Source organism: Diplotaxodon limnothrissa, linkage group LG7 (assembly GCF_057381915.1).
Source record: "Diplotaxodon limnothrissa isolate DT_005_m linkage group LG7, D_limnothrissa_male_GT1.1, whole genome shotgun sequence".
Classification (NCBI taxonomy): Eukaryota; Metazoa; Chordata; class Actinopteri; order Cichliformes; family Cichlidae; genus Diplotaxodon; species Diplotaxodon limnothrissa.
In genome coordinates this window covers 4410995-4428935 of record NC_140602.1, presented here as the reverse complement: position 1 = coordinate 4428935, position 17941 = coordinate 4410995, and the positions used below count along the sequence as shown (strand labels likewise).

Here is a 17941-nt window from a genome sequence, read left to right as displayed (position 1 = left end):
GACTCAGAATGGAAATAGGATCAATAGAGAAGGATGTTCGGCTACGTCTCACGCTAATAGAATCAGGAACTTGGTAGACTTTGATCAACTCTATAGTTGTCATTGACAAGTCAGTAGTTCTTATTTCACGAACCTCCCTTCTCTTTGTCTCCTGAAGGCATTACAGCAAAAGATTTTATCGACTCTCGTGTCGAGGGGAAGAGTCGGCTCGAGGCGTTCTGGGACTTCCTGTCTGAAACCTTGTCTGTCAGACCAGGGAGTATCAACGTTTTTAGCATCGCAGACAGAGACGAAAAAACTGTGGACATCCACTTCAATGTGCTAACTGATAATGGCTACCTGCGCCCAGAGAAGCTGCACGGTGTCCTCGACGCACATAAAAAGAAGGTACATATGTTATCACGTAGGATAGATAGTCATCGGTGCTTGTATATCAAGTGATACACCAGCAGCTTTTTATCTGCCCTTTGATTTCACACCAACTTTGTGTCTGTTTACTGCCTGCCCCTGTCATGTCTCTTTGTCTCTCCCATTTATTTGTTGTCTTTGTCTTGCCCTCTTTCGTCCATGTGTTCATTATGCATCGCTGTGATTCATCTGTCATACCCAATGACGTCTCATGATTCTTTAACAGTAGTCAGTTAGAATATTAAAATATTTATGATGAAGGCCTTGCCTTGCTCTTTTGCATTTCTCGTGAAGCTGTTTTGTTTCGCCAAGTGTAAATCAGCGTGTCCCGCGCGCCACCGGCATCGGTGATACAAATCCCTGTTATCTTCAGCCACAATTATTGTAATTCTCGTTTTTGTCTCACTCATCTGCTGCGCTCTTCCTTTCCTCTCTGCAGCTGCAGTCAGTATTGCGTGCGAACGTGCACCAGGTGCAAGTAGATGAGTGCGTGCACACCGATTGCAAGACATCCGGTGGCTGCTCCACACAGTTAAGCATCAGTGACTCACCCACCTTGATAGACTCGGGTGCTTTATCCCTGGTCTCAGTGAAAGTAACATCCTTGGCTGTGTGTGGCTGCGCTGCCAGAGAAATGACCCATCAACGCTGCTCTTCCTACTCCAGTAACCCCTGCCTTAATGGGGGAACCTGCATCGACACGCAGAACGGATACAGGTGAGAGGCATTTCTGCAGTTGTAAAGAACTTAAGATGAAATAGGTTCTTAAAAGATATTTAACGGAAATAAGAGCAGCAGTCTTCTTTCTAGTCCTAGTAGATTTGCTGTTAGAGTGATACCTTGGAAATTGAGCCCAGAATTACTGTGGGTCCCCTGTGAAAAAAATCTTCTTCAGCTGCAACGAAAAGAACTAAAAGTCTTGAGGAGCTCGGCTGTATTGTTAGCTAAATCTGCAGTTACATAATTTTTTTAAAGGCTTGCCTTTATACCGTGGAATCAATGTTTGAGTGTGTCCACGTGATTTTGAAAACTGAAGTCTGAGTTTATCTTGCCAGGATGCAAATAATGAGTCTAACCTCGGTATCAAGGTTATAGACCTGTACTTTGAATTTAACCTTATATATAAATGTCTGCAGTCAATATTCAGGTGTAGGTCTCTGTGAGCATATATCACCGAAGAAACAGCATGCACTTTGTTTCATGCACATACTTGTGCTTGGATTAAAAAATATATATAGGGCAAGGGGATTAACCCTTCCCCCTCTATGCACACAACTTCTTAAAATTTCAGTTAGCATGCAAGTTTGTCAATAGCAGCGTGCACACATTCTTTTCTTTAAATTGTCTCTGCTCCAATTGATCTGTATATTGCTGCAAGGAGCCTTTGTTCTGTAAGAAGAGTATCTCCCTGTATGTGTCATATATGAGCTCCTGTGAATGCAGTCCAGCCGTAAAGAATCCAATTTCTGCTTCTATTCTCTGTCAAAGGAGCTTAACAGGAAACCTCAGACAGCAGCTGATCAGATATTGTCAGTCAGAAGTAAGAAAAACATGCCATGCACCTCCTGATTTGGACCGGCACGACTCTCGAGGTGCACTGTGCTTTGCGTGTGCATATGTATGCATAAGGCTACACTCTGCCTAAGCCGCCCCTTTTGCTGCATATGGATCAGTATTCCTGACATGTGTTGCCCCTCTGCAGAATAAACAGCAATGGGAGAAATATCCCTTAACAGTCTCAGTACACACAGCTTTCCTCAGACACCGCATGAAAATAGATGGCTTTGACATTATCAGCAAAGCCAGCTTGTCTCACATGCCTGCAGTGGAGAGGACAGGATGAGATCAACTGGTCCCCTCAATCCCCACCATCAAAAATAAGCTGTTTTTCTTTACTACGTGTATCTTTGTATGGCATTTATGTATGATTATTTATGTTTAACACTGTGGTCTCACAAACAGAGTCAGCAAAATCATAAAACACATTTAATTTCCGGTTTCCAGTCCACTCAAGTCCTAATCAAAGTGGATAACTACAAGATGAAGCATTTGCACAGTTATCAGCCAGTGTGTAATACCTTAAGAGAAAATCTGTGGTGCTTCGACACATAGAAAAGTGAGAGAAATGGAAATAATTATCTTCCAACAAAGGAAATGTGATGTGCTGAGCAGGAACTCCCTCCAGAGGGTTCAGCTCAGACAGCTGTGATAGATAAAGAATAGATCAGAGTAATGTTGTGTTCATAGCTAATTGATTTAATGTGGAGTTGAACATTTGGGGCTTCGTGGCTAATGCTGATTTGAAAAAGTGCTTTCCCAGCTGTCTGTTGACAGCCAGCATGTTAGAGCAAAGTCAAACCTCTGTCTGCGTGAATCAACAAAGCTGTCACGTATGCCGGAGAAAAGTCGCCATGCACTTATCCAGAGATTGGACAGCGTGAAGATTTCTCCGAACTCAAAACTGAATGACACTGATTGTTTCTTTCCCCTTGATTTTCCACACTGTTTTTCTCCTTGGTGCTACAGGTGCCAGTGCCCCCCACAGCTTGAGGGGCCAGACTGTCAGCAGATGAGAGTTAGTTTCCTTGGCAACGGCTATGCCTGGTTTCCCCCCATAAGGCCTTGCTTTGATAGCCATCTTTCACTGGAGTTTATGACTGAGGAAGATGACGGACTGCTACTGTATGCCGGCCCGATGGCCACTCTTATGCCTGGGGACAGTGAAGACTACATGGCCATAGGTAAAGAAAGAGTCTGTATAATTAGATGTGTGCCAAGGGGCCTCTGGGCCATTACTGCACTCAAACCTGCGACTTAATTTTGTGTGTTTAATTACTGGGTGGTAGCTAATCAGATATACGAGGCAAATTTCGTTCGTTAGTGCACCACTGAGAGATAGGAGCACTCACTTGACTGAGTTATACCGTTAATGTGGTACTATGCAGGAAACCCCGTTTCACTGTTTAATGTGTATGTAATAGTTTGCCGTCTGCCATAACGAATTCTGTTTTGCTTACCCCTTGCGTCAGAGTGGCGGCTCAGCTTTAGAACAGGCTTATAGACTTTCAGTGTCTCACTCAAGGACACATCAGTGGGGTTTATTCTTGCTGACACAGAGGCTCAAAACTCAATCTGCCAGGTGAAGGACAGCAGTAAATATTTCATCAAAGTGAATAGGTTATTTTGCATTGGGACAGCTATGCATAAAGCTTTATAGTTACACTATGCAGCATCTAGACAAAGTGATTCAGTATCATAAGAATCATGGTAATGAAACTGAAATGATGTTACTACAGCGATTCATGTTATTGTTAATGTAATTAAAATTATGTGCTGTAATTGTGCAGATAAATTAAGTTTCCTCGAGTAGATATAGATCCATAGAAACCAGTCTGAATTGTATTTTTGGATTACAGTGCTGTCGCCATCATGGTATAAATATTTGTGCTGTGATACATGCACTCACATGCATACAGTTTCAAATTACTATTCCCTCAACCCATAATTTTGTATTTTACTCAAAGGGGTTGATTCAGGGAAATTACAGAAAACATGCTTTCTAATTTACCACTGCTGATATCGAGCCATGCATATATATTTTATTCAGGTTTTCAGATATTTAACTCTCAGATTTTAGGTGAATTTGTAGGTGAATTCAGTGTCATTTATGTCACCATTTAAAAAAATTTAATTCTAATTTCAGAAATCTTGCACAGAGCTCATTGGGAATAGTAACTCAGAGAAACTGACTATTAAGCTGCTTTTGTTTACAATTTGACAACTTATTTTAAAGCTATTTGTTTCTGGTGCAATTTTGATTCCGTTGTACAGCTCGGCTTTGTTACTGTATTGTCACCCTCCTTTTTGGTTCACACTGTGTTTTTGTTTTGAAGTGAGATGCTTTCATACATCCCTTGGGTTTTTCCTGTGTTTACACAAACTGGTTATTTGCATCTTGCATTTTTTTCCTGCCTGTTTTGTTTGTTTGTGATGCATTTCATCACAGTTTTTTATTCACTCCGCCTTTAGATTTTTAAAGTTTAATATTCTGCATTTTTTTTTTTTTAGTTTTATGCTGATTTTTAGACTAGTTGATGTAAATGCTCATCATTATCTTCCTCAGAGCTGATTGGAGGGACGCCTAGCCTGAAAATTAACCATGGTTCTGGGACCTTGGTGCTCCAGTTAACAAATAATGTCGGGGTGGCTGATAGACGCTGGCATCGCCTCGATGTGAGGAGCAACAGTAAAGTAAGACATGCACATTCAAGCCAAATCCCTCTGCATGTATTCCCCATTTTCTTCCTGAGTACGCAGAAGACATCAGATTATAATACATATACACCACAGTTTTAAGAGAGTGCCAGGCAGCAGTACACTCACACATCTACACATAAATTAGAGATGACCTCTCTCTTCACTCTTGCCCAATTTAAAGGAAGTGCGCTTTACTCTGGATCGATGTTCCACTGCAATTGTCATGGAGACAGAAGGCGTAGACTCGTGGGCAATGACAGAGGACCGCTCATCCTGTGAAATCCGAGGAGTCACACCCAACAGGGGAAAGTAAGATCAATATTTAAATAAAGAAAGTGTGACCAATGCTGCACATTATAACAAATCAAGTGGTTCCTTTGAATTTTGAAGGGAGCCAGTTTTAATAAGACACCACTGATAAATAATGAGATAATCAATTAATCTGTTACAATTTACCGTACACACAAGTGCACACACAGAAAAATACAATAGCTGCACTTGTTTAACTTGTTTAACAGTTGGGCTTTGTAATTTCTCAGGGGAAATTTGCCTAAATGCTAATTATTCATTCTGTTTGCTGGTCTTAAACCCAAAACTCTGCCTGACCCATGGGACAGTGTCTAAATGCCCAGTGTTTCCACAGGACTAAATAGTTCTCTAGCAACAGCAGCAGTAGTTTGCAATACTATTAAAAAAATCAAAGAATGCACACAATTGTTGATAGAGGGTTTTTTATGCCGTGCCAAATCACAACAGCAGGCAGCTCAAGATGCTTAATGCTGTAAGTTAAGGACCTTATTAAAAAAAAGCAATGAGACATTGTCCTATGAGCCAGTACTCGGTGACAGTAGGGAGGAAAAACTACCTTTTAACAGGAAGATGTCTCCACCAAAACCAAGCTTCTATTGACATTGTTTGGGAGGTGACTGAAATGATAAGGATGTTTGTACATCATGTCAACACTGCTTGGAAATGTCTTATTGGAAACCAGAGACCAGCTTTAGTAGATAAAGGCTGATCTTTGCTTGCCGGCAAACTCATTTTAATGTTGGATTCTTAGTTTACTATGAAAGTGCCATTTGTAATACATCCTTTGCTTTGACTAATAATAAAAATAATAAATAAATAATTTAAACCATTGCTATCAAAATCAAAATTGCTGCTGATTTATTTTCTATTCATACTCAGTTAAATGTTTCAGATTCAATATCTTAGCAGGAAAAATGACAAATCGGGCAGCTCATGTTTCATTTACTCAGGAAGAATGAGTCTAGCTCCCGTCACATTCAAGCAGAATTCCAACCGGCTTTGTCCAAGCTGGCAGTAATTGCTCTCACGACTGGCATTTCTGCATGCTGCAGTCTGTTTACATTTTTCCATCATGTTTCATTGCTCTGATTAGTTTTATGTCTATCAGATTGTATCCTGAGGCATTTTGGTCTGTGCCCATTGGACACACATCACTTGGAAATCAGACTAATTGCATTTATGCAACAATTTAAAAACTTCATTTACAGTCTGTTTTTTCTCTATTTCTGCAAAATAAATAAAACATTAAAACAATACGTTTATGTCTGGTATGTGATGCTGCAGTCATGCAAAACCTTTAGTCTTCATGCTGCATAAATAATATCAGAAATTGTGTTTATGCACGAGCATTATTTGTAAATGAGATCAGATAGTGACTCAGACTAGTCTGAGTTCAGAGCGTTCAATTTCTCTGTGTACCAAGCAGGCCTCTCTGGAGGAGGGGAGCTGTTGATAAAAGCCTCAGATATAATCCTTAAAATGCCAAACTAATCTTTCACTATGTTTCTGTTAATAGTGGCGCTCGCTTTGTCACAGCTATACATTTGTCCCCTCCCCCCTATCGCGGTCTTGGCTTGCCACTGTGCTCATTATTATGTTGTGTAATTAAGCTGTGAGCTTCTGAAGTTAACAATGCACATCAGAGCTATACTGCTGCTATTGCTGGTAATAACCTCTAAATTTTGTGAACCTTTAAGAAGCATTTAACTGTGTGTGTTGTGACTTGTATAGGGAACATTAATAGTTACGACATTTGCAGGTCAGATACCAGGTTAACAAGCTAAAATGATCACTTTGTACATCTCGTTTTGAAAATACCACCAGTATTATAGAATATTAGTTAGCATATTAGTTGGTTGTTTCAGGCAAATGTAATTGACCCATCATGCATATTTTAAAAATAATAGAAAAGGAACAATTTGCTGTCTAAAGATGTAAAGGTGATGAAAGCCTCAGAAAGATTCAGAATCATCTGTGAATCTCTACTATGAAAGGCCAATGTGCTTTGTATGCATTGGTTTGACTGCTGTGTCCTTCGTTATATTGAGAGCTGTGTTTTTAATTGTAGCCTTGAGAACATACTGTGCCTGGTTATTTTTTTCTGCTCGATTTCTTCAGTTTTTGTTCTGCATGCGTTTCAGGTATTTCAATGGAAGTCATGTTCTGCAGCTCGGAGGGATCAATGAGAACATGTCATATGAATATCCCCAGCTACAGCACAAACACTATACTGGATGTATAAGGAACCTGCGTGTGGACAGCAAGGTAAAGTCTGGAGCAGGTCAAGATTACCACATATGCATTACCATGAAGCCTTTTTATAAAGCTGGTTGGGTAGACGGGTGAATTGACTACTGTACTGTACCTCTTATTGTTTACCTGTTCGGATGACAGGCCGTGTAGGTGATGGAGGTCTCCACTTCAATAAGAATGTAAATGTGACCTCAAGGTAGTGCGGGGAAACCTTATGAATGTTGATGTTGGTTACTTATCCCTTTTTCTTCTGGTGTCTCTGTCTTTAAAATGTAAATGTACCAGTAATGATGCAGAATGTTATCAGTATTATACTCGGTAATGCTTTATCATGTATTAGATGATAGTTCATCTAAATGTATTTGCCTTACACACATGCTGCATTGCTTAATTAGTAAACGAATAGTTTGCAAACTATAAAGTAATAATGTGCAAAGTAACATTTATTACTACGGGCGATTTTAGAGTAACCTATCCCCACTAGCTGCTATTTCTTTGGAGGCTAGAGCAACTGGAGTGAACCTACACAAACACAGGGAGAACATGCAAAGTACACACCTGATGGTGGAATTGAACTTGGGACCTTCTTGTTGTAAGGCAGTAGTGCTAACCACAGTGCCACCATGCTTCCCCATGCTGTGCCGTATTTAATACTGTATTGGAAGCACTTTTAAATTATTACCAGAAGTACATGGAATCAGTACAGATAACAGCTGCTACTACAGTAATGACAACACTAACCCGTGACTGTAACCACTTTTATACTGAAAGAATTTACACCCTTTCATTTGCTGCTGAAAGTGCAGCGCCTTCATTTTAATGCAGCCAACGCTTTTGTCTGCAGAAATAAGACACCGTGCCTGCCACCTAAATCCAGGTGTCAAGTACATCTTTTATTGATCAGTGTGACATGATTCAGGATTTTCTGTGCTTTAGCAACAGTTCTACAGCATTTATGTGTTGCATAGTGCCTCTGATAATATTTGTAGCTCTTGTTAACCATTAGTGTAAAAACTAACACTTTTAAGAAAGCCAAGATTTAAGATATTATTAAACAATTAAAAAATCAAATGTAAAGCTATAGTATCCTTCATTCATTTACGGTAATAACACAAAGTTCTTTGCAGTCATGTTTCTTTTCATCCCATCCACTAGAACTACAAGGACAGATACCTCCAACGTTGCTGTATTTTCACTATCTTCACATTTTTCTCCTCTTATTCTTACATTCAGCTATATGACCTTGGTTCCCCTGCTGAATCCTCCAACACATTGCCAGGCTGCACTCTCATTGATGACCACTGCGCCAGCCTGGAGCAGCTTTCCTCTTGTGGCAAGAGGGGTCACTGTCATGGGGACTGGGGCTCTTTAAGCTGCCTGTGTGAAAAAGGCTTTACAGGGCCACAGTGCGATCAAGGTACGCATGCCGGATACGTTTCGGTGGACTGTGACGTTTCCAGTCAGTTTTACATCTAAAACTTTGCAAAGTGTACAAACCAATTTGGAAAGTTGCTGCTGTGGGAAGATAACCTTGCCTTACATAAAGTGTTTTTGCAGAGCAGCATGCTCTTGCTGTGATAACCTCGTGTATTTCCCTTATGACGGTTGAATTAATTGAACAAGCTTTGTGTGTTTTTGATTGACAAGTGGCTCGAGAGTTCTCCTTTGACAGCCGGAGCCACATTCAGTTCCACCTTCTTTGGTCCCTACCGGCGCGACAGACTAGTGTCGAGGTTGGGGTGCGAACACGTGCAGCCACGGGCGTTATCCTCAGCCTGCTTTCCCAGGAGCAGAACGAATACCTGCGTTTAGAGGTGAGTCATGACCAGTCACTCCCCTCAACCTTGACAGCCATGATTGTCTTGTTTATGAGCTTTAAAATGATGATTAGGACCCAGACAATGATTGCTGAAAATGCTTGTCAAACTAAGAGTGATTAATACCAGGGTTTGAGACATAGGGGTGGATACAGAGGGGGCTGGTGATTGACATATGTATGTTCTCAAAAAGGCCTTTCAGTAAGTCGGCAGAATGCTCCTATTGAGAGATTGCTATTTTAAAAAATGATGCCTCTTCTGTTCAGGCTTATTTCTGCCTTTGGTTAATATTTGAAGCACAATTTAGGGTGGCAAGAGAACAACGATGTGTACTGTAATAGGCAGAGGTCAGATCCCTCGCTCTGAGCTTTAGGGTTTCAACACAGCTTAGTTCAAGTGGGCAGCTCAAAGTGATGACTGCATACATGCTGCTGCTGTGCCACGGCGAGGGTGGAAAGGTGCTCACACCGAGTCAAGTCTGCTTCTCTTTGCCAAACCTCCATAATAGCATGCCTCTCTTGCCTGAGTGGATATGAAGCCAGTGTTTGTTGTCAAAGCCTTCTGTCTCACTCACTGACAGGCCAACTGTGAACAGCACCTGGAAGTAAACATCTCTGTTAGGGCTGCCACTTTTGGTGAACTCACAGGTCACCTGTTTGCAGTGAACCTGTCACCGTTTTTATGGTTTCCACACCACTGGTCTGTCGTTGAAAACATGCTTGTTATTTGTCCGACAGCATTGTTTAAAGAATCAAATCTTGTTCTTTGGGTCTTTACACTACACGACGAGAAACAGTGTTGTCCTCTTCCCTTGCCGCCGTGCAGCGGTGACAGGAAAAGGAAAATGCTGTAGCCTTTACTGTATGTGGGCTGTGAAGCCTCTGTGTGAAACCCTCTCTGGAGCTGAATTGGTGAGCTGTATAAAGTATCTGATGTCTGTCTGCAGCGGCACACTGAAACATTTTCAGCCCAGTTGTCTCAAAGCTCTTAGAAACACTTGAGCACCATCCTGGTGTGTTTTCTGACAACAAACTCTAATTTAAAGGGCTGCCTCTCTGCCCTTTTTTCTTAAGGGTAGATATGGAATAGAGTGCACACTGAATAAATAACCACACTTTCACACAAAGGTTACGAGGGGCTAGCTGGGTATAAACAGCATGTACCTCTCCAAGGAGTATGGAGGCTCTTTAAAGAAAACATTTATCTAATGCACTCTGCAAAGAAGCTTTTTTGGGGGGGCAGTAACAAACATGAACCGCAATACTGTCAAAGATCATCACACCCCTCCGAAACAGTAAAACTTTAAAACTCTGACATTTTTATTATTGAATGGGATTTGAAATGTGAAGGTTCAGGCATTAGACATTTGCTTGAAGATTTTGTGCTAAGTGGTGATTGCGTAGATCTCTGGGGGCTCTGCAGAAAGTTTGTGTAATCTGATTTTTCTCCTTTAAGTATCGATTGAGTCCTTTGCTCATTTTTGTTGCGGACTTGAGGGCAGGATGAGGCAATAGGGAGCGCACAGTCAGCCTTTACTTTGTGCATGTGTGTGTGTTTGACCAGTAGGTGAGGCACATTTGAGATACTCATGCTGAGGGAGCAATAGTTAATGCTGGCTGCGCTGAATGTGAATTATCTTGCCCCACTGTTTCCAATTAAGCTGTGGACATGTACAAGCTGCAGTTGCGGGAGCCGCTCATTGGTTGAGTCCATTCTGCTCGCTCATCCTTAACTGCTGAAGATAATTGTTGTTTCTTGTATACCTTCCCTTCGGGATGATTCTGGCCTCTGCCATGCAGCGATGTGTACGGCATCTCTGAAAAGCGTCATGGCTGCAAAATTGCTGAATTAATTTTTACCACTGAAACGTTCACGACATTTTTCTGGCTAGTCCACCAAGGAGGGTCTACTTGTCCAGATAGTTAAATTTCACAACCTAACCTTTTCCACATCGTGGGAACTGGCCTAACTCTTATGATATTGTTATGCTCACAATCTGTTTTTGCCCATCAACACAGCACAGTACAGCAGGAATGCAGTTAGTATTTGTGTCACCTCATTTCACAGTTTGAGTCACACTCTTGAAGTTTACACTAACATAAAGACTAACATCAAAAATGACCAGCTTTTTAGACAAAAGCCTTAAAGTCTCCAGTAGCAGAGTTTTGTTGCTTCCTCATCAGAATCTTAAATTAAGCATTACTATGCTTTTTAGGTTTTTCAGGGTCATCTGGCTGTTTTCTACAACCTTGGAGATGGAGACTATAACATCACACTGCCTTACCATCGCCTGGATGATGGAGACTGGCATGAGTTGGAGCTGTACCGATATGGGAGAGAGTTCACCCTGCGACTTGACAGAGGCGGAGGACGGCGAGAGGTAACGGCCTCACCTGGACAAAGTCGGGAGATCATCATTGACCCCGCTGTGGTGATGCTCGGAAACTCTTTTCCCTCAGGACATAACAGGAGCTTTGTGGGTAGGTTGCTATGCAGCTGTCTTTGAAAGAATAAGATAAATGAGTGGAGAAAAATCTGATAATGAATAATTTATGAATGACTTAGTGGTCAAACAGGTATTTACTGGTACTGGTGTGTTGATGCTGTGGTTTCCAGCAGATAAGAGAAGTGAGTCAGTGGCACTGGTGTGTATTTAAGTAATGTGTTGAACCTCATGCTTCCAACTGTGAGCAAACTAGCCAGCAAAGAGGAAAATATCCATAAATAAAAGCCTATGATGACAACCTGGCCTGAGGCTGTTCATGTGTTTGCCTGTGTGAGAGCATGTCTGAGCACTGGTTTGCAGATGTTTTTGTGCCTTAATGCAAGTGTGTCTGTTTATTTGACTTTAAACCCCTGCCACAGAGTAAATGTGTGTCTATAAAAGATTTTGCCTGAGGACTGGTTTTGTGCTTCTTTTGGATTTGTAAACAATTTTTCCTTTTTCCTTTTTACACTAGGTTGCTTACGGGATTTGAGGTTTAATGGCCGCTCCATCTCCCTGGATGAGGAGCAGCCTTCAGAGGGGATTCAGGTGGTCACTTCACAGGGGGTCTCTGTCGGCTGTGCTTCAGATGCCTGCAGGAAGCACCACTGCTCCCCTCCCTTGGTCTGCGTGGACCTCTGGAGACACCATGAGTGCAGGTGCAGCAAATTTACAGAATAAAAAACCTGAACTAAAACTAAGAAGGAGACAGAAGAGTCCGAAATACAATACCTCAAACTCAAGCACACAACCCCAGGGTTCATGACAAACTAAGGGAGCCAGAGCACACGTACATTTTTAAAGCACAAGCAACTACTGTTGTGTTTAAGTGTATAAGTCTTAATATTGTTTGTTATATAGGACTGGAAGCTCAGTGCTGACATTACTAATTTTATTACAAGTTGATGGTGTTGTGAATTCCTTGTGTATTGATATGTGAGTTATTGCTGCCACATTCTATAGTCTCATTAAAATGCCAGCTATCCGGGTTCTGTTCATGGTTATAGATTTTTTATAGGTTTTTCAGTTTATCCTGGCTCCCCTGTGTAAAGTATCTGATGTCTCCCATCTTGTTTTTAGTTTTCCCGTCTTGTCTCTCGTGCTTTCTCTTTAGTTTGACTTTACCTGTTTTACCATCATGGATTACTTCAGCTGTGTCTCATTACCCTGATTTAGTTTAGGCGTGTTTAGTTCCCTGACTGTGTTTCGTGTGCTCAGTGTGTGTGTGTGTATATAAGCCCAGTCTGTTCTTGCTTCTTTTAATACTGCCTTGTGTTTCATGGAGCTGTTTAGATCCTTTTGTTTTCTATTAGCTTTTTGCATCTCATGGACTTTGGTTTCAAACTCAAATAAGGGTCAGTTTTATATTCACCTGTTCAGCCTTAGAGTCTGCATTTGGATCCTCATTCCTCAGTCTGTGACATAGTCTGCATGATAAAGTATCCTTGTGCAAGATACTGAACCCTAAGTTGCCCTGTAGCCATCCATTGGGGTTCGTTGTCTGAATGTTAGACAAAATCTGGGCACAGAAAAAAGCACTTGTCTGTGTAGGTTCTCAGTCATCCAGGTCATGGTTGTTTTAAGAGCTTGAAAAGAAGGTGATTAGACTTCAAGTTTTTTTAAGACATTTCAACTCTCATCCAAGAGACTTGTTCAGTTTTAGTGGAGAGTCGCTAGTTTTTAAACTCTAGTGGGCATTGTCACTCAAAGGTCACTCTTTCAAGGAGGCCAGTGTTCACATTTTGGGCCGTGAAGACAGATTGCAAGAAGACGTCTGTGTCCACTGCGAAAAACCGTCATTGAACAGAGGTGACTGCTTATTACAAAAGCTGTCAGCCACCTACAATGTAGTCTTGACATGATCGCGTAGGTTCTCAGTCATTTATGGTCGACCAAGTAGTTGAAAAAGAAAGCAACTTAAAGAAGTCTTGAGATCCCTCCCCACGTGCCTCAACCGCTTCACTCTTGCTCACATCTTGTGTCAAGTGACCTAAACGGGTCACATGATACAAGGTCTCACAGTAGTTTCACCTGAAATCTCTGGTGGTAACGACCCATATGAATGTGTATATGAGGGTTATAGTAAGAAAGCACTTTGAGTGCTCAGATCTAGTAGAAAAGAGCTATATGAGTGCAGTTTGTTTAAATGTACATTTTGCTATTCATTATAAACAAGGTATGGTGGTCAGGTTTCAAAGGAGCAAACTTCCAGAGGTCATCTATGACAGGATTAGGAAATATTTCAATTTGTTAACTAAATGTCAAGAGGAACAGCATCCAAGGGCCACAGAGTTAAGCAGAAATACCATGCACAGTTAGTATACCTTATGTAATGTCACATATGTAATGTCTTGTATGCAAAGTATGAAGAGTAATATGGCAACGCACATGAGTGGCTTGTTTTTGTATAAATGGTCTCTGTTATCAGGATGGCTTTCACAGTGGACAAAGGCTTTACATGTTTCAGCAAGTGCTGTTATTGTCCTCGGTCGGCTTCACTAACTGCTTCTACATAAGCCATCTGCGACTGCCGAGCTCATTCGGCATGAGCTGACCTGGTCACACATGGCTTCCTGCACAATAAGTACTTGATGTGTTATTGTTTATCGCACTGTTCGTAGGTTGTTCTTTATGTGACAACCGCCCGAGTATTTATCAAAGTTACCAAATAATAAAAAAAGTTAAGAATAGATCTAACTTTATTTATGAAGCGCTTTTCAGAAACATCATTGCAAAGTGATGTACACTGCAATATATATTTAAAAAAAAAATCAATATATTCCAATATACTGGAACACGCCACTTAAGCACATAGAAAAATAACAATAGATAAGAAGCAGAGAAAAAAATATTACATTTACGTCAACATAATAATACAAAGATTTTTGTGGACTTTTGAAAAGAAGCAATTAAAAACATTCCAACACTGTGCTAATTTCAGATCATTCTTGACATTAGACACTTACCATGACAAACATGCTCACTTGTTCGCTTGGCTCTGTTAAGTGCCTTAATAAGCCATGACAGTGAATCATAACACAGAGAGTTCCACACTAGTGCAAACTCCATTTTTATGTATACACTTGAAGTCAAAGTGTCCACCAGATGGCAGCTATTTTAAGAGCATGCCTGTTATACTGTGTGTCTAATAGCGTGTGAACGTGAGAGAATAGTGTATAACAGCAGTGACAGTCAGGGCCTTGGCTGCACCTTTAAACTCTGCAGGACGACTAAATTTCCCGGCTTACAGCCAGTGGGGACTTTGACATCCATATTCTGTGATTGCTGCAGTGCCTCAGGATACAAACCAGTGAGAGAGGCAGGGGGTAGGGGTGAATGATATTCAGGGGATATTTTGTACAAATATACAGAGGAACCACTACTGCAAAGCCAATCTTAGCTTCTCAATTTCTTTTACTGTTTTTTCCCCCCTCTCCAGTTACAGTCGACACTGTAACCTTCAAAGAGCATATCTTTGAATCTGATATAAGAGGTGTAACTCTTCAGGGTATTATTTTTACACTGTCAGCTTAGGTCTCATAACTCTGTGGAGTGCAGTGCTCTTTTTTTATCTGACAGCTTCCCAAGTGTTTCTTGTCTCAGCATTACACTGCTGTGTCTTCTCCGTGCAGATGCCCCCCAGGCCATATAACCAAAGAGAGCTCTTTGGGAAAAGTTTGCGTCTACACACTCTGTGCCAGCCGGCCTTGTCGCCACGGCACCTGCGTGGCTCACTCTCCGTCCCGATACTCGTGCCGCTGCAGTGAGGGATACCGGGGCCGGCACTGCGAGGTGACGCTTGCCATGTTCCACGAAGACAGCAACAGCCTCAGCCTGAGCTCCATGTTCGCCATCAGTATCTGTGTCATGGCCTTTCTAGGTAGCTATGTCGACTATGTCCTCTTCTACCTGTGGTAACCCAACACTCAACATCTCTGCTCAGTTTTTGTATGTTTTTTGTTCCGCTTTTTTGTCTGAGGTGTTTCTTTTCATTTATTGTGTTCTTTTATTTCTGTTTGTTGTTGTCACGCTTTAATTATCACATCATGTTATGGTTTTATCTGTAACATCCACTGTTTTATTAGTTTTTCACCCAGGTTTGGTCCTGTGAAATCTATTCACACACATATCTTGTAGTGTTATTGATCTCTTGAGTTGTGCCAGGATGTGATTTCTCCATGGGTGGTTGGTGAAAACATGAAACAAATATCTGCAGTGGAAGAGAAGCGGGGAGAGAAACACTGTATGTCGTATTTTGTGATTCATGGGGAAGCTGTAAGATTCCTTGGAGAAAAGGGGCGTTTCTTTATGTGTTTTTCTATATTTCTCATCACACCTGTATTCCCTGTCTCTCCCAATGTTATTCTCTGACTTCAGGAGTCAATTTCACTCTCAGCCTTACTTTTTATCTTTCCATCTTATTTTATATCCCACCATCCACTCATTTTACCCCTTGATGGGTTTTTTTTATCCATTTCTGCCCATACTTTTCCGTGCATTACTGTTTTCCCAAGTCAACCCTAATATGGCCAAAGTGTGCACTTCACTGTAATATACAGCATGTGGAGCTGTAATGAGAATCGCACACAACAGGCAAAACTTTAGGAGGTTGATTCAACAGTAAGGGTTTGATTTAGGCAAAAAAAAAAAAAACATACTTAAATTCTGTTAAAAGCTGTCAAAGGTTCCAGAATCACTCTCAGGCTTAAGGTTTAAACTGGGCTTAGAGTCACAGAATTACACGTTAAAGCAAAATTTTGAGTTGGATGAGTGTGTATATTGGGCAAATACATATGTGCATTTTGCACATAATTTTATAATCTAGAGATTGTTACTTTTCACATGAAGTCTCATACATACATGCATTTTGGCCTTGCAATTCTTATTTTATAGGTTTTTCAATTTTGTTACATCAGTTAGGCAAAAATGTCATACAACAGGTTGGATGGTAACCTAACCCTAACCCTACAGATATGCATGTCGTATAAAAGATTCAAAATATGAGCAATATTATACTTTAATTACACTGATACTAGAAAAAATGATCACGTAACCTCAAAATCCTGCTTTTTAAAAAGTAAGGTTTTAGAAAATATTTTACGAGAAAGACAGACTTGTCAAGGTTTGGGTGATGAAGTGTGTGAGCCTTCATTGAAAGACCTTCCCTTTGAAGACTCATCTGGTGATCTGTGGTTGCGCTCTGACATTTGAGGGGTCATAAGTTTAAAAATGTATACCAGAGAAGAGCCACTGACTGCTTTGTATGTGAGGAGCAGAATCTTAAAATCAATAATCATAAGATGAGGGCGATGCTGGCTTTTCTTTGTGCCTGTTGAGAACTGAGCTGCTCCGTTCTCACATTTTCATGTTCGTGATTGATGTCTGAGTACATGCATTATTAAATTGGGGCAGTATAAATACATATATGGAAAACCTTTCCTAGCCATGTATTAGGTTTACTTTTTTTTTTTTTTTTTAGCTGAGGAAAGTCAAAACAAATGTTTTTAAAAACAGAAAATATGCATTCGTTTTGTTAAGGTGCAGAACCTTCAGTGATGATCAGTTTTAAAGGTGAAAGCCAACAGTCAAGAAATGAAAACTATACCTTTTGACTCCAGAAGAAGGTACAAGTGTGAGTCTGTTTAGAATGGCAGATAATTTAATTCCTTTCTATCACTAGACTAGTATGAAGCCTATAAAGAAACACAAAAGAACATTCAGAGTGAAAAAGACACAAGATAATTTGAGTATTGGTAGACATTGTGTTTGTTTTCTTTGTCAATCATAAACTGATTGTTTACTCTATGAAATGGCAGAAGCTGAAAATACATAACATCTATCGATGTGTCGAAAGACGAATGAGAGAGAGGCTAAAATGAACCGGGGAAACAGCTTGATCAGCCATCAAAACTGATCAACAAATTCATTATTCAACTAATGTTTCAGCTCTAGACTTGAAGCAGTTAAGTACTGATGGCATTGGCCCGCTTGTATAAGCAGTCTAATAAAGCTGCATGGTTGATGGTCTCATAAGCTGTGTTAAGATCTAATAGAATCAAGATTCAATATCTTCCCACATCTGCTGCCAGCGGGGCCTTTTTAAATGCGTATGCATTGATATCTCGCCAATTGTGTCAAAAAAGAAGGACGATTGCATTAATTCATGGTTAATGTTTAGGAAAGGAATGAGTTAACGGCATTACTTTAAGGGTTTCTAACTAAGGAACTATGTTTGTTTCTGCTACTCACAAAGCTAAACACATGCCCGTGTGTGTATGTAGCAGCAGTCACTTCTCTCTATAGCGCCACGTTGCTATTTATGAGTCTTTCTGTCACATACAGGCTTATAAAACGCTCGGGCAATTCAATACACTGTCCCTGCCGCTATAACTAACTTCGTGTTCCCTCCAGG

At 40.8% G+C, this 17941-nt stretch overlaps 1 protein-coding gene across 1 annotated transcript in view; it reads left to right on the top strand.

The window, feature by feature from the left end:
- LOC146627592 (neural-cadherin-like) overlaps positions 1–17941 on the top strand; it is a 116748-nt gene that overhangs the window by 92845 nt on the left and 5962 nt on the right. Inside the window, exons 21-31 of the mRNA XM_085359024.1 lie at positions 158–387; positions 848–1125; positions 2935–3149; positions 4532–4659; positions 4847–4974; positions 7116–7239; positions 8461–8644; positions 8875–9041; positions 11260–11524; positions 12005–12188; positions 15162–15409. Coding sequence (XP_085215150.1) covers positions 158–387; positions 848–1125; positions 2935–3149; positions 4532–4659; positions 4847–4974; positions 7116–7239; positions 8461–8644; positions 8875–9041; positions 11260–11524; positions 12005–12188; positions 15162–15409 — 2151 coding nt within the window. The remainder of the gene's footprint in view (positions 1–157; positions 388–847; positions 1126–2934; positions 3150–4531; positions 4660–4846; positions 4975–7115; positions 7240–8460; positions 8645–8874; positions 9042–11259; positions 11525–12004; positions 12189–15161; positions 15410–17941) is intronic.